Raw genomic sequence first — 13,825 nt, forward strand, 5'->3', positions numbered from 1 at the left:
GAAGACCTCCAAGGTCCCTCCCGACTCTGTAATTCTGCTTATTTAAAACGCACCTTTGGAGATCCGGGCAGGATGACTCACCCGCTCATTGACGAGAGAATGAAAACAGGAAAGGGACTTACTTTACTTACTGGGCAAACCCCTAAAGCTTTCTAAAATGCATTTCTGGAACCCTGGTTAACTTAGTTAAGTTACGTTAGTAACACGGTTTTTAAGGGAATCCGGCTTCCCCATTGACTGGGCTTGTCAGAAGGTCGCCCAAAAGTGATCACAGGATCGCGGGACCCTGCAACCGCCATAAGTCTGAGTCAGTTGGCAAGCGTCTGAGTTTCGATCCTGTGACCCTGGGGATGCTTGCAACGGTCGTAAGTGTGAAAAGCGGTCATAAGTCACTTTTTTTCAGCGTCCCTGTAACTTCGAATGGTCATTAAATCATTGTAAGTCGGGGACTACTTGTCTTAAAGTTTGGCTTAATGTCTTGAGATGGTATAGAGTTTCCTGCCTGAGCAGGAGGTTGGGCTAGATGACCCCCAAGATCCCTTCCAACTTTACTACTACTACTACTACTACTACTACTACTACTACTACTATTATTATTATTATTGTTATTGTTATTATTATTATTATTATTATATTGGTAGCACTGTTTGCTGGGCTTTTGAAATATATTCTATACACAGTTCTCTTTCCACCGCTCTAGTCCCTCGGCAGCAATTATTCTTCATTTTGAGTACCATGAGAAAGAGACAGATAAAAGGCTGACTTTAAAGAAACTCCTATTATTCTGTTTCCAGACGTCTTAACCTGAAAGGTTCGATTTAGCGAACAAATTCCGGCTGGCTGGCAGAATCCCACAGCTAGAAAAGGCTGACCAAGTTTTTAAATTAGATCTGCTCCTTTGCCTTCGACAGCCTTTCAAGACAAGGAGATTTTCTTCAGCCATGCCACAGGGCAGGGGCATGGGAGCAGGGCCTGTTAAAAATTTGGAAATTTTATGGTGGATGTCTTTCTGGAGAGCTCTTTAAAAAAAAAAAAAAAAAAATCTATTGCAAGCTCAGATGGCGTTGGCGCCGGGAGCAGTTTTCAAGACAACCACCCTTTTTTTACCCCTCCGTGCCTCCCTCCTGCTTCGTGGACCAATCCATCATCACGCCCAGCGCCCAGACTTTCAAAATTGGTCCAAACATTGCCCGGCAGGAAAATCAACTTAATTTTAGCACCTTCTGTGGTCTTCGTGGAATGGAGCAAATAGAAACCTGCTGAGCGGGATGGACACTCCGTCCAGAGGCCAGAAACCTGGTGGAGAGGACTAAAGGAGGAATATTTTTTGCCACCCTTCCTTCCATCCATTTAAATAAATATCCTCTTCTGTTGGTACAATCTTTTGCCTCTAATCAGGGTGGGATTGCAGATAGGCGCAGATTTAAAACTATGCCACGTTTCAAATGCAACTAGGCAAATATTTTTCAGGAACTGGCTTTGGGTTTTCACCTAGAGAAACACCCATCATTATTTTTGCTAAAATAGAACAGAATAGAATAGAATAGAATAATGAAACAATAGAATAGAATAGAATAGAATAGAATAGAATAGAATAGAATAGAATAGAATAGAATAGAATAGAATAGAATAGAATAGGCAAAATTAAAAGGAACCACTTGTGTGTTAAAAGTAGGAAGAGTTGGATATCACCTTTTCCTACTAATACAATTTAATAAAATTGGTTAGATGAAGATGGTACCAACAAACACCTTATGATTTTTTATTTTTTTATTTTGCTATCATAGACTAACAATCTCTCCTCCTGTGTTGCTAAGAAAATCTAAAATGGTCGAGTTGTAAACATGAGCGAGCAAGCTATGAGTGACGGTGGGAAAACTGAGTGAGTCGGCTTAAGATCTGGGGAGGGGCTGTGAGACATTTTGTGTTGTGATTGCAACTGACCACAACCTTCTTTTTTTTCCAATATTGCTTTGGCTGGCTTCATACAACACGCTAAGCCACATTAACAAAGCCCAATGGCCATGTTTACATGGCAAGCTCTGCCCAAACAAATAAATCATATCCTGGATCAGCGTTAGGAGCCTGATTGACACCATCTGCTGAAACACAACTCACCCAACCCTTTTAATCAAGGCTGGTGCACTGCTAAAACTCGGCGCGATTTCCCTGATCCAATACCTTCATGGTGGAATCAGTTTGATTTAACCAGTTTTGGAGCCAGTTTAGTCTAATGGTTAGGGCATCAGACTAGAAAAGAGGAGCCTAGTCCTGCCTTAGTCACGAAAGCCATCTGGGTGACTTTGGACCAATCACTAGGTGCCAGGGAATTCTAGTCCCATGTGTTCACCTTGAGTTATTTGTAAAAAGAATAAAGGCAGGATACAAACAAACAAACAAACAAACAAACCTGGGTGACAGAGAAACCTGTTGCTTCCCAGCCCGCCACAGTGCGAAGCAGTGGTCTCCAGTCTCGGCAACCTTAAGACTTGTGGACTTCAACTCTTCCTCAGCCAGCCTTGCAGGACCCCTGGTGTAAGGGATCCCTGGTGTAAGGGACCCCTGGTGTAAGGGACAAGCTCCTTTGAGTGGGAGGAAATTTAAGCCAGGCTTTCTGGAAGGCGCCAGTAGAGGTGGCCAGGGAGAGTTGGAAGGGAAACCCCTCACCATGATTAGCAGACCGACGTGTACAAGAGGAGGCCAGCATTTGGCACAAAGGTTGTTCCCTGTGGTTTGAACGGTGCAGGCTGGCATTCAGAACCTGGATTCCCGGGCAGGAAAACACAACCCGTGGCCTTGGGCTGAATCCTTGCGGTCCTTCCGCTCCCCCAAATGCATATCTGCTTAGGAGCCGTCCTAATCCCTGCTCCTTGAGGAGCTTCTATCTTTCCCCACCAGCTCAGGTTCCAAAATGGTTAACTCATTACCTCTACTTTTTCTGAGCTTCGAGGGACCAGCTGCAAGAATTTAACCCTAAGCCGGCTGGCTCTCAAAATGGGGGAGCAACCCAGGGGCGATTCCTGACCTGGGGCGCGACCCTCCGGGGAGAGGAGGAGGAGCCTGCCCTGAGAGCTTTGCCCAACAGCCCAGCGCTTGCGTTGGTGGCTAAGGTGGGATTTGAACATACCACCTCCTGGGGATCGATCCAAAATCACCCAGCTGGACTAAAACTCACTTGTCTCCTGGTGATTGACCCAAAGTTTTATTTTCTATACTGTGTTTTTATTGCTTGTAAACCGCCTAGAGGCACTATGAGCGAGTAGGCAGCCATAGAAATTTCCCAAATAAATAAATAAATAGGTAAATAAATAAACAAACAAACAAATAAATAAATAAAAAGTCACCCAACCGGCTTTCATGAACTCATGGTCCCCTGCTTCCTAGCCTGGTGCCTTAACCACTAGACCACACTGGCTTCAATTGGAACATCTCCTTCCACTGTTGCCAAGGCTGGAACCATACCTGGGCGGCCGATTGGGGGTGGGTGGGGTGGGGGGTGGTCAGCTCCAGGGGTCTGAGAAATCACCCACCCACCCCCAGAGAGGAGGTACAAAAGAGGCCGCAGCTCTTTTCAGGCAGGGCCACACTCCGCTTTTGGATAGGATGCTAGAAGGCGGAACGCTTCCCAAAGAGGCCGATCCAGAACAAAGCAATGTTTATTTATTTCCTTCTTATTACATTGATAAGCCATTGGCCTGGAGCAGGGGGTCCAATTTGGCCGCCTACAGTTTGAGCAAGAGTGACAGAACATGCAGTCAACTCAAACACGGAGGGACAGCACAAAGACCGCATTTGCCACGTAGTTCCTCCTTGGGTTGCCAGCTTTGATTTTGACAAGAAGCCAGCAAATTAAGAGGGGGGGGGGAATGAAATTTGCAAGGAGCTTGAGATAGGTTGGTTGGAGAAGGGACTTTACTCCATTCACCCCCCACACACACACCACTCCTGGGTGGTAGGCAGAGTCACCCTTCCTCTGGGATACCTCCTCCCACTCAGGCTGAAGACCCCAGGTTAAATGGCTATTTCGCCTTTGTATACCTTGGCTGGTTTTTCTTTGACAAGTAGTTCTAAATTTTTACCCCTGCTGGGATCCTTAGTATGAGTAAGGGAAGGCAGGCAGGCAGGCAGGCAGGCAGGCAGGCAGGCAGGCAGGCAGGCAGGCAGGCAGGCAGGCAGGCAAAAGAGTATGTTTTTTTGGAATTATTGTCATGTGTATCCAGACTTTGGATTACAGTATAAACCAAATAGTCTGGAGGCCAACAAAATTGGCCAAAGAGAATCTAAGAGGAGCCTGCTGTTTCTAACACGGAACAGACTTTCTGACTCTTTCCTTGAATTGCAAAATTTTAACTAAAGCTGGCCCAATGAATTACAAACTTTGGAGGATAAGGGGATGGGGGTTAGTCCTTGGAAGTTTTTAAATCCATTCATCTAACCCAGATTAGCCCTAAAGGATCAAGAGTTCTTTAGTTAGGAACTCTTGATCCCCAGCTCAAGGTGGTCTTACAAACGGATTGTCATTCGCCACCAGCTTGGTGTTTTAGGAAGGACAAAATGTGCATTTAAAAAAAAAAAACCAGTGGTCTGGGCGACCCAGGATGCACAATGTTGCAGTTGCTCAATGCTGAAGTTGCGAGGGGAGTGGGGGTGGGATCCCTTTTGGGGATCACATGCAAGACGTGCTTCTGAGTAAGCCTTCCCAAGCTTGTCCTCTGACTGGGAAATCAAAGTGATTGTCCCAATTCAGTCCATCGACTGTTATTTTGAGAGAATAGAGCTTTTCCTAATCTCTGCCCGCAATACTGGATAAGGGGTCAGGATGGAAACTGCATGGCATCAGTCAAAGGTCAGCTGGATTGATAAAAAAAAAAAACATAGGTTGAAGAAGATTTGAAAAGACCAGAACAATCAATCAGTGGAATGGCTTGCCTTCAGAAATGGTGAGTGTCCCATCACTGGGCAGCCACTTGTCAGAAATGCTATAGCAGTGGTTCTCAACCTGTGGGTCGGGACCCCATTTGAGGTCGATTGACCATTTCACGGGGGTCGCCAAGCAAGGATGTCCGCCATTTTTTTTGTCCGCCATTTTTTTTGTCCGCCATTTTTTCCCCCTTTTCTGGCGGGTGCCTTACCTCCCTTGGGCTGGGCCAGCTGGTGGTCGGCCTGCTCCGTCTCTGCCGCTTGCCAGCTACACCTCGGCCAGCGCAGGGGGCGAAACCACGCATGCGTGGCGCTCCGAGGCAGGGAAAGTCCTCGACTTACGACCGGTTTAGTCCTCGACTGACGACCGGTTGGGGTCGCGGCATTAAAAAGGTTGAGAACCACTGTGCTATAGGGTCTCCTAATTGAACAGGGGGTTGGACTAGAAGACCTCCAAGGTCCCTTCCAACTCTATTATTCTGTTAAATTCTGCATCCCTCTCTCTCTCTCCCTCTCTCAATTGCACCAGGGGGTTGAACTCCAGTTTCCCAACCAAGGGGTGGGCCGCAGCTCTGCTGCTCTCTTGTTCTAAAGGTCATCTTGTTCACGTGGGGTAGGGTGGGGGGATAAGAGTTCCCTCTGTCCTTTTGGGAGAGAATCAAGCCCAGCACTGATTGCCAGACCCCAGGCAAACAACAGATGCTAATGTCCAAGGCTGCCTGCCTACTCAGGGGGAAGGGTGAGGGGTGACGGCCCCGGGCTCACTTGCACAATCCCAGCGTCTGCTGGGCTGTTTGGAGAGGATTTGAGCCTATCTGGAAGATGAGAGCGGCCCTGGAGGAACCAAATCTTCCCTCCCCAAAACTGCAGCTCAAGCTGTTTTATTCCTCTACCCCCCCAGACTCAGGAAATCTGGAGGGAAGAATGCTGGAATTCACCACATGCAAATGAGAAAAAAAAAATGGAGAAATGAGGGGATCCATGCCCTGTTGGGAGCAGAATTGCCCCGTTTTTCCAGAAAACCAAGATTCATTCTTCCAAGGTTTTTGGGTGGCGAAGAAGCACATCTTGGCCCCACCTGGGGATTTCAACCCACAGCTCCCAATTCCAGATTTAAATTGGCCTTTGTACACCGCCTAGAACATAAGGATCAGAGCTGGAAGGGACCTTAAAGGTCTTCTAGTCCAACTTCCTGCTTGAGCAGATCTTACACCATCCCGGTCAAGTGGTTGTCCAGCCTGTTTTTGAAAACCTCCTCCAATGATGGAGCACCCATAACTCCAGGAGTCAAGCTATTCTACTGATTAATCGTTCTCACTGTCAGGAAATTCCTCCTTGGTTCTAGGTTGGCTCTTTCCTTGATCAGCTTCCCTCTGTTGCTTCTTGTTCTGCCTTCTGGTGCTTTGGAGAATAATAGGCTGGCCTCCTTTTCTCAAGTTATGGAAGACCTGAGACCCTACGGGCTGCGTAACCGATTCTCTCAAATTCTAATATTTCATACAGCCCGTGAATATTCATTCTGAAGAAAAAGCTGGCTGCAGCTCACGAAATGAGGCAGAAATGTTTAGGCTCCACCAAGAGTATCCAGTCAAACACCTGAACCAGGATAAGCTTCATCATTGTTTGAAGCTGCCTATGGGCGTCGAGGGGTGGGGGGGGGGGGAAGAGCTATAACAATTGTTGCCTCTCAGATAGTTTATAATTGATGTAGCAAGTTGACGTTTGCTGCATCCATTCTGGGGTCAGAAACAATCAAACACCCAAGTAGGCAGCACAACTGGTTTATTTGTAAATACACGGCGGATCTGGGACACACAACACACATCAGCCTACTTTTATAAAGATATACAGATAGTCCTCGACTTACAACAGTTCATTTAGTGACGGTTCAAAGTTACCGCCCCACTGAAAAAGTGCCTTACAACCATTTTTCACACTTATGGCTTTTGCAACAACAACAACATCCCCACGGTCACGTGAATAAAATTCGGATGCTTGTCAACCGACTCATATTTATGACGGCTGCCCTGTTCCCGGGGTCAGGCGATCACTTTTTGCGACCTTCTCACAAGCCGAGTCAATGGGAGAAACCGAATTCGCTTAACAGCCATGTGACTGACTTAACAACTGCAGTGATTCACTTAACAACTGTGGTTGTAAAATGGGGCAAAACCAGTGGTGGGATTCAAATAGGGGAACAACCGGTTCTCTGTGTGGATGCCGCTTCTGGAAGTCCATTCCGGGCCTGTGCAACAAAAAATTAGCTACCGGTTCTGCCGAAGTGGTGCGAACCGGCTGAATCCCACCCACTGGGCAAAACTCACTTAACAAATGTTTCACTTAGCAACATAAATGTTGGGCTCAATTGTGGTCATAAGACTACCTGTATTTGTTCCTCGTCCTTAAGAGTAAAAAAATGAGATTTTACCCCTGGAGCAAGAGATGGGGAATCTGGCCGGGCTTTCAAAACGTCCTTGTCAAAGAATCCTCCCAGGGCTGGTTCCAAAGGTTGCTGTCCATCTCAGGGGGAAAAAGTTCCCGCTGGACCTAAGAAACATCTGGCTAGTAAATCCCAGTCATGTGACAAGGGTCTTCAAGAGTGGCCCTGAAATAGCTTGTTGTAATCTAAGATAAGGAAAGAAGGTTCAAAAGCCATCTGTGATCTCAGAGACAATGGGACCCTGGCCTTGGTCAGGACTAATCTCCTTCCCTTATTCTGAAAAGGATTTAGGAGGTTTGGCCCACCAACCTAAGCTGCAAAATACGCATCCAGGACAAAGCGAAGCAAATCAGAGTCAACCGAAAGTACGTTTTTTGCTCGGAGGTGATGAGTTGCTGCTTGAGGATCAGACGTCATTTGAGGATGACTCTCCAAAATGCTCTTTCCTAAGCACGAGGCACAAAATATTAGAATAACAGAGTCGGAAGGGACTTGGAGATCATCTAGTCCAATCCCCTGCTCAGGCAGGAAACCCTATCCCATTTCAGACAAGTGGCTGTCCAGTCTCTTCTTAAAAACGTCCAGTGTTGGAGCATCCACAACTTCTAGAGCAGGGGTTCTCAACCTTGGCAACTTTAAGACTTGTGGACTTCAACTCCCAGAATTCCTCAGCCAGCTTTGCTGGGAGTTGAAGTCCACAAGTCTTAAAGTTGCCAAGGTTGAGAACCCCTGCTCTAGAGACAAGTCATCCCACTGGTTAATTGTTCTCACTGTCGAGAAGTTTCTCCTTATTTTTACGTTGGTTCTCTTCTTAATTACTTTCCATCCGTTGCTTCTTGTTCTGCCTTCCTTAGATAACTTTAAGATAGATACTTTCTTTTCAGCCCAAGAACCAACATAAGACTGGGGATCTCTTTAACGGATCAGGCCTTTGACCTACAAAGCTCAACAGGCCCAGACTTTCCAACCATTGGTCAAAGACAACTCAAATGTTGGCCTAAGAAAGGGTAGCTTGGGCTACCTGTGGTTTATGACCTTACCTGAGAACGTGGCATTAGGCCAAAGCCTGGCCTGGCCTTGTGGCCTATGGTCAACTGATTGGGAAGCGCCCAGAGAGTTCTACCAGGTCCTCCTTTGACCGGGCCACCTTCAGATGGATCAGACCAAAGTTTTGATAGCTACTTATCCGCCATGCTGATGGGGAAATCCTGAGAGATGCAGTCCAACGCATCTGGAAGGCCCCGCATTGGGGAAAGGGTCATCAGAAAGAAGTTGTTATTCCGGACACTCAGAGTAGGACAGTTGTTCCTCCCTGCCCCAAATGGACCTGTGAGGCTGGTTTTAACTGATGGAGAAAAAAGTCCTTCCCGCCAACCATTTCCTTTTGGGAACCATTAGTTTCCCTTAGGTGGCAGGGAACTCTGCCCCACATTGTGTTGCCCTGCACCACAGTACTGGCACTGGTCCCATTCACTTCCAAGGCTCTGGGTGGAACAGGGAAATAGGTTTTTTAAGGGTATAAAGCAAATATTTGGATGGGTGTCTTTGGGTGGATCCAGTCCAGGAAACAAAAGGGGAGATCGTCGGGCCACATTAGGCTTAAAAAGGGTTCAGGATCCCCCATAATTGTTGAACCGGAAGGTCCAGTCTTCACAGTCATCACAGTATTGCCGGTGGTGGTGGTGGGAACTATACAGGTAGTCCTTGACTTATAACTACAACTGAGCCCAAAATTTCTGCCCTGACTTTCTGTATGCTGTACATAATATTTTTAATTTCAGATATGCTCTCTGGGATACTTCTATTGCACAGAATGTGATTTGAATAGCCCCAAAGTAGTTTGCACACATGAGAGGTCCCTGGATTACTGTGTGAATGAGGGGACACTCTGCTGGTTCATGGGAACCCGGGAACTGAAGTCTTCTAGAAGTCTGAGAATTCTGTTCCTTGAGAGGATGTGTTTGGGGTGTGTGAGTGTTGTGTGCCATTATAAAGTTTCCAACAGAATTGGAATGTTAATGTTGCCATTACAAATCCCAGGGCTAAGAAATGGCTGTGACTTCTGGGTGCTGTAATCCAAAGCATCTGGAAGACTGGCTTGGAGAAAGCTGCTTTGACTTGTTTGTAGCCCTGCTTTCTGATCTTTCCTTCCCTGCTTGGGGTTCACGATTCAGATCCAGGAAATGTCCTCAGTGTTCTGGGATCTGAACCTGGGTTTTCCCACCCTACGCTCACCGCTTCAGGTGCACTTCCCGTTTCTATACAACCCTATAAAAATTCACCATTTCCTTCTTGCTGTTCTGCAGACGCAGCCAACGGCCAGCGTGACACCAATCAACATTACTAACTGGTTTCACCTAGCCCTTGGCAGCTACTTTCCGTTCATTAAGGAAGACGAATCAGATTGTCAATTAAGTCCCTATCTTATATAAACAATACTGAGTGGTGGTGGAATCCCTGCTCTTTTAAACATCAGCATCTAAATTCTCTCTTCTGTGGTTTTGAGCAAACAAATACTGGATAGCCAAGATTAGGCTCAAGTGGGAAATTGCTAAACTTATGCCTCAACCAATCCGCCTCTATTTAGGGCAAAAGATCCCAATTTTTTGTATGCTGCAAACTAAGAGCCAAGCGTGGCTTTTGAGCAGGGGGCTGGGGGCTGCATTTTAAGAAGGATTGGGCGATACAGGGGCCAAAACTGGATGTGATTTCATTCTGCAAGATCCAATCTGGGTACGGTCACTGGGACCAGAGGTTTAGCTTTCTACATTTTATTCTGCTTACAGTTAATGAAAATAAAACCTAATCAGTGTGGTTGCATTCCAGGTAGGCATTTACTAAATTTCTCCTTCTGTCACATTCAACATTATCGTTTGGTGGCATTTGGGGGTATTGTTGGAAAAGGGAACAGAAAAAAAAAACCTTCTTCCAATGAGTGGTAGTTAATGCAAGACCTCATAGAAAAAGTTGGGCTGATCCATTTAATGAAACGGAGATAATAGTTCTGTCAATGCCATGGAACTACGGTGGGCTAGCCCCTATGAATCATTGGGGCCCTGTCCTTCTGATTCCCTAGATAAACTGTACTGGGTCTTCCCTTTCTATTATTCTCTCCTGAGACCATCTCAGCTGATTTTACAATCAGCAGCTAACCTTCTGCTTCTTTAGAACTATCTCGGAAGCAGCTACATAAATTAATATTCAGCTTGATCCCAACAGTGGGAAAAGCTTCACCTATGGGTTTTTCTGCCTCTTTTGCGACTCTCCCCCTGGAGAACCTTCCTTCTGACCAAGTCTTTCTTCTCTTCTCCTCAGGTATTTCCATCCGTCAGCACAATGGCGTCCAGTTTGGGGCCAATGAACCCCATTAATTCTTACGTGACCCTCAATCCGCTGAGTTCTCCTAATTCTATAAATATGACTTACCCAAACAGCAGCTTGAGCAGCCCTTCGGTCACGGGACTGGCCAACGCCACCAGCCCCATGGGTCTTCCGACGGTGGCGTCTCCGGTCAGCCCAGTGTTGACGCCATTGGGAGCCCAGCCACCCACTCTCAATTCCCTCTCACCCTACCAGAATGTTGGCCAACAAATGGCCCCTCTGGGCTACTCTCCCTCAAACATGAGCAGGCCCAAAGAGATCAACAAGTCTTACCGGCGCACGCTGACCCATGCCAAGCCGCCCTACTCGTACATCTCCCTCATAACCATGGCCATTCAGCAGGCCCCCAGCAAAATGCTGACCCTCAACGAGATCTACCAGTGGATCATGGATCTCTTCCCCTACTACCGTGAGAACCAGCAACGTTGGCAGAACTCAATCCGCCACTCGCTCTCCTTCAATGACTGCTTTGTCAAGGTGGCCCGTTCTCCGGACAAGCCGGGCAAGGGGTCCTACTGGGCCCTCCACCCCAATTCGGGCAACATGTTTGAAAACGGCTGCTACCTGAGACGCCAGAAGCGTTTCAAAATCGAGGACAAGGCTAAGAAGGCCGGCTCCAAGGCTTCCCACGCTCGGGAGCAAGCCTCGAAGGTTTCTGAAGGCCTTCAGGAAGGTCAGAGTCCCAACCCTGGTTCAGAAGGAGCCGAGTCCGGCCATTCGGACACCTCCCATGGTTCTGAGGAGCAAAGAAGTCTGGTCCAACTTGATTGTTCGGGAGCTCAGGGCTCATCCCCGGCGTCCGAGGCCTCCCCAGCTCCCATCTCACAATCTATGACTAGTCACTACTTTGCCAACTCCATTACCAACCTGGATCTTCCGAACGATCTCAAAATGGACCCTCAGTTCAACTTCAATCATCCCTTTTCCATCACCAACTTGATGTCCACCGAGCAAAGCCACAAGATCGACCTGAAATCCTACGAGCAGGCTATGGCGTACAGTGGCTACAACTCCCCACACTCGGTGGAAAGTAAACATACCTACGAGACCTCCACCTCACTCAGCGAGACCGGTTCCTACTACCAGAGCCTCTACAGCCGTTCTTTGCTCAACGCCTCGTAAGGCGGCTGCCCTACCATCAACTCAAAAGGACAGGTAAGAGAAACTTGGCTGAAAACACCAGAAAGACCATCCCTGAGAGGTTTCCTCCCATCACCAGCCAGCTACAACACGGGTAGAGGAAAGGAGCGCACCGCGAGGCCTGGTCTACCTGATTTGGATGAACTTTCCAAATCTCACCGTGGTCAACAATACCTTCTACTTCAACAGACTCTTGTGCCCAAAGTAACGGGGAGCAGGGAACAGCTAGGGCAAAATAATAATAATAATAATAACCAGCTCCATGCCTTGCTGCTATCAAGGGCAGACTGGTTAAGACCAGTCATGGATCCACGTTGACATGGAGGTCATTAGTCAGCATGGATTCCCCAAGGGCAAAACCCCACCATCTCAGACTGAGGGCCCCCACTCTGAATGTTTCAGCTATTTGCTAGGTTTTATTTCTCCAGGACTGGAGTTTGGGTGAATGTCCGTACGTAAATGAAGAGGGAAGAAGCTGTGCTGCAGCCTAGGACTTTGCTGTCTCAATGGAAATGTTACAGTTGATGATTCAAATTTTGTCTGGGGATACTCAAACCCATTTAGGTCAGAACTGAGCTTGGTGAGGACTTCCATTGTTACACATATAGAAAAGGGTTTGGTTACACCAAAGACGATTACGCCGCAGCCTGAAGAGGAACAGGGAATATAATTCAAATATTTTTTTTTGTAATGGCTTTATATTTAAATACATGTGCTTTCTGTTGGGAAAAGGGTAAGAGTTGATTTAATATATCGTGCTTTAGAGGCAGCTCCGGGCAGTGTCTTGGTTTCAATTCTGTGTCTTTCTCTCTTGCTTTTCAGGGTGATTAGAACAAAAAAAAAATGTTCCTCTGCCCTAGGGATATAATGACTCCTAACCCCTAGTGAGACCTTATAAATAGTTTGATTATTATTGATAATAAACAAATCACTGTTAACATCTTTTTTCCAAGTCAACCATGCCTAGATACACCATGAAATCTTGCTTTCCCTTTCGAGGTAGCATCTGACCTATCATCCAAATCACAGAAATGATTTTAAGAGAAAAGTACAATCCAGAAAAAACAGATCACTGATATCTGTGGGGAAAAAAATTCTGTTTTGATTGCAGTGTCTTCAGCAATGTTTCTCAAAATTGGCAGGAGTTGAAGTCCACCCATCTTCAAATTGGCAAGGTTGAGAAACACTGGTCTACAGTATTGATATGTTGACCAGCAAAGCATTATATATATATATATATATATATATATATGTATGTATATATAGATATATATTCCTACCTTATCTCACTTTACGGTCACCATTCTATCTTTCATTCCTTGTGAGTGAGGGCATGCAAAAAGACATGATACCCATGGTATGCTGGCTGGGGAATTCTGGGAGTTGAAGTCCACAAGTCTTAAAGTTGCCAAGTTTGGAGATCCCTGTGTTAGCTGCCACAGCCTGTAGGAGAAGGCAATGGTGCTGTGTTCAGATTACTTGGACACACACACACACACACACACACACACACACACACAGAGAGAGAGAGAGAGAGAGAGAGAGAGAGAGAGAGAGAGAGAGAGAGAGAGAGAGAGAGAGAGAGAGAGAGAACATTTCAGGGAGAAAGATCTTTCTGCCTGACATGCTAGCTTTCTACTTAAAGTGGGCTAATTGCCCATTTCTCAATATAAATGGCTGGGGCATTCTGGGAGTTGAAGTCCACAAGTCTTAAAACTTGCCAAAGTTGGACAGCCCTGGAATAGACTATGAAGAGCAAGTGGAGAGGGGTACAATGGACTCCCCCTCCTCTTAATTTCGACTCCCATCCAGCTCCTGAAGACCCCCTTCCAAGAAGGCCCAGGCCGCATTTCCAACAGTTACCTTTTACTGCCACCCACGCAGGGCAGTTTGTGACCCAGGGTTGTTTACTCCTCGAACACAATGCCCATCTCTTGGAGGGGG

At 46.7% G+C, this 13,825-nt stretch overlaps 1 protein-coding gene across 1 annotated transcript in view; it reads left to right on the plus strand.

Annotated features, from left to right (window-relative positions):
* Nucleotides 1-12,650, plus strand: part of FOXA3 (forkhead box A3) — a 22,961-nt gene extending 10,311 nt beyond the window's left edge. The window contains exon 2 of the mRNA XM_015821023.1: nucleotides 10,676-12,650. Within this exon, the coding sequence (XP_015676509.1) occupies nucleotides 10,676-11,863 (1,188 nt within the window). The 3' untranslated portion in view covers nucleotides 11,864-12,650. The remainder of the gene's footprint in view (nucleotides 1-10,675) is intronic.
* Nucleotides 12,651-13,825: the final 1,175 nt, after the last annotated feature.

This window comes from Protobothrops mucrosquamatus, unplaced genomic scaffold, assembly GCF_001527695.2.
Source record: "Protobothrops mucrosquamatus isolate PMUCROS unplaced genomic scaffold, P.Mucros_1.0 scaffold1232, whole genome shotgun sequence".
Classification (NCBI taxonomy): Eukaryota; Metazoa; Chordata; class Lepidosauria; order Squamata; family Viperidae; genus Protobothrops; species Protobothrops mucrosquamatus.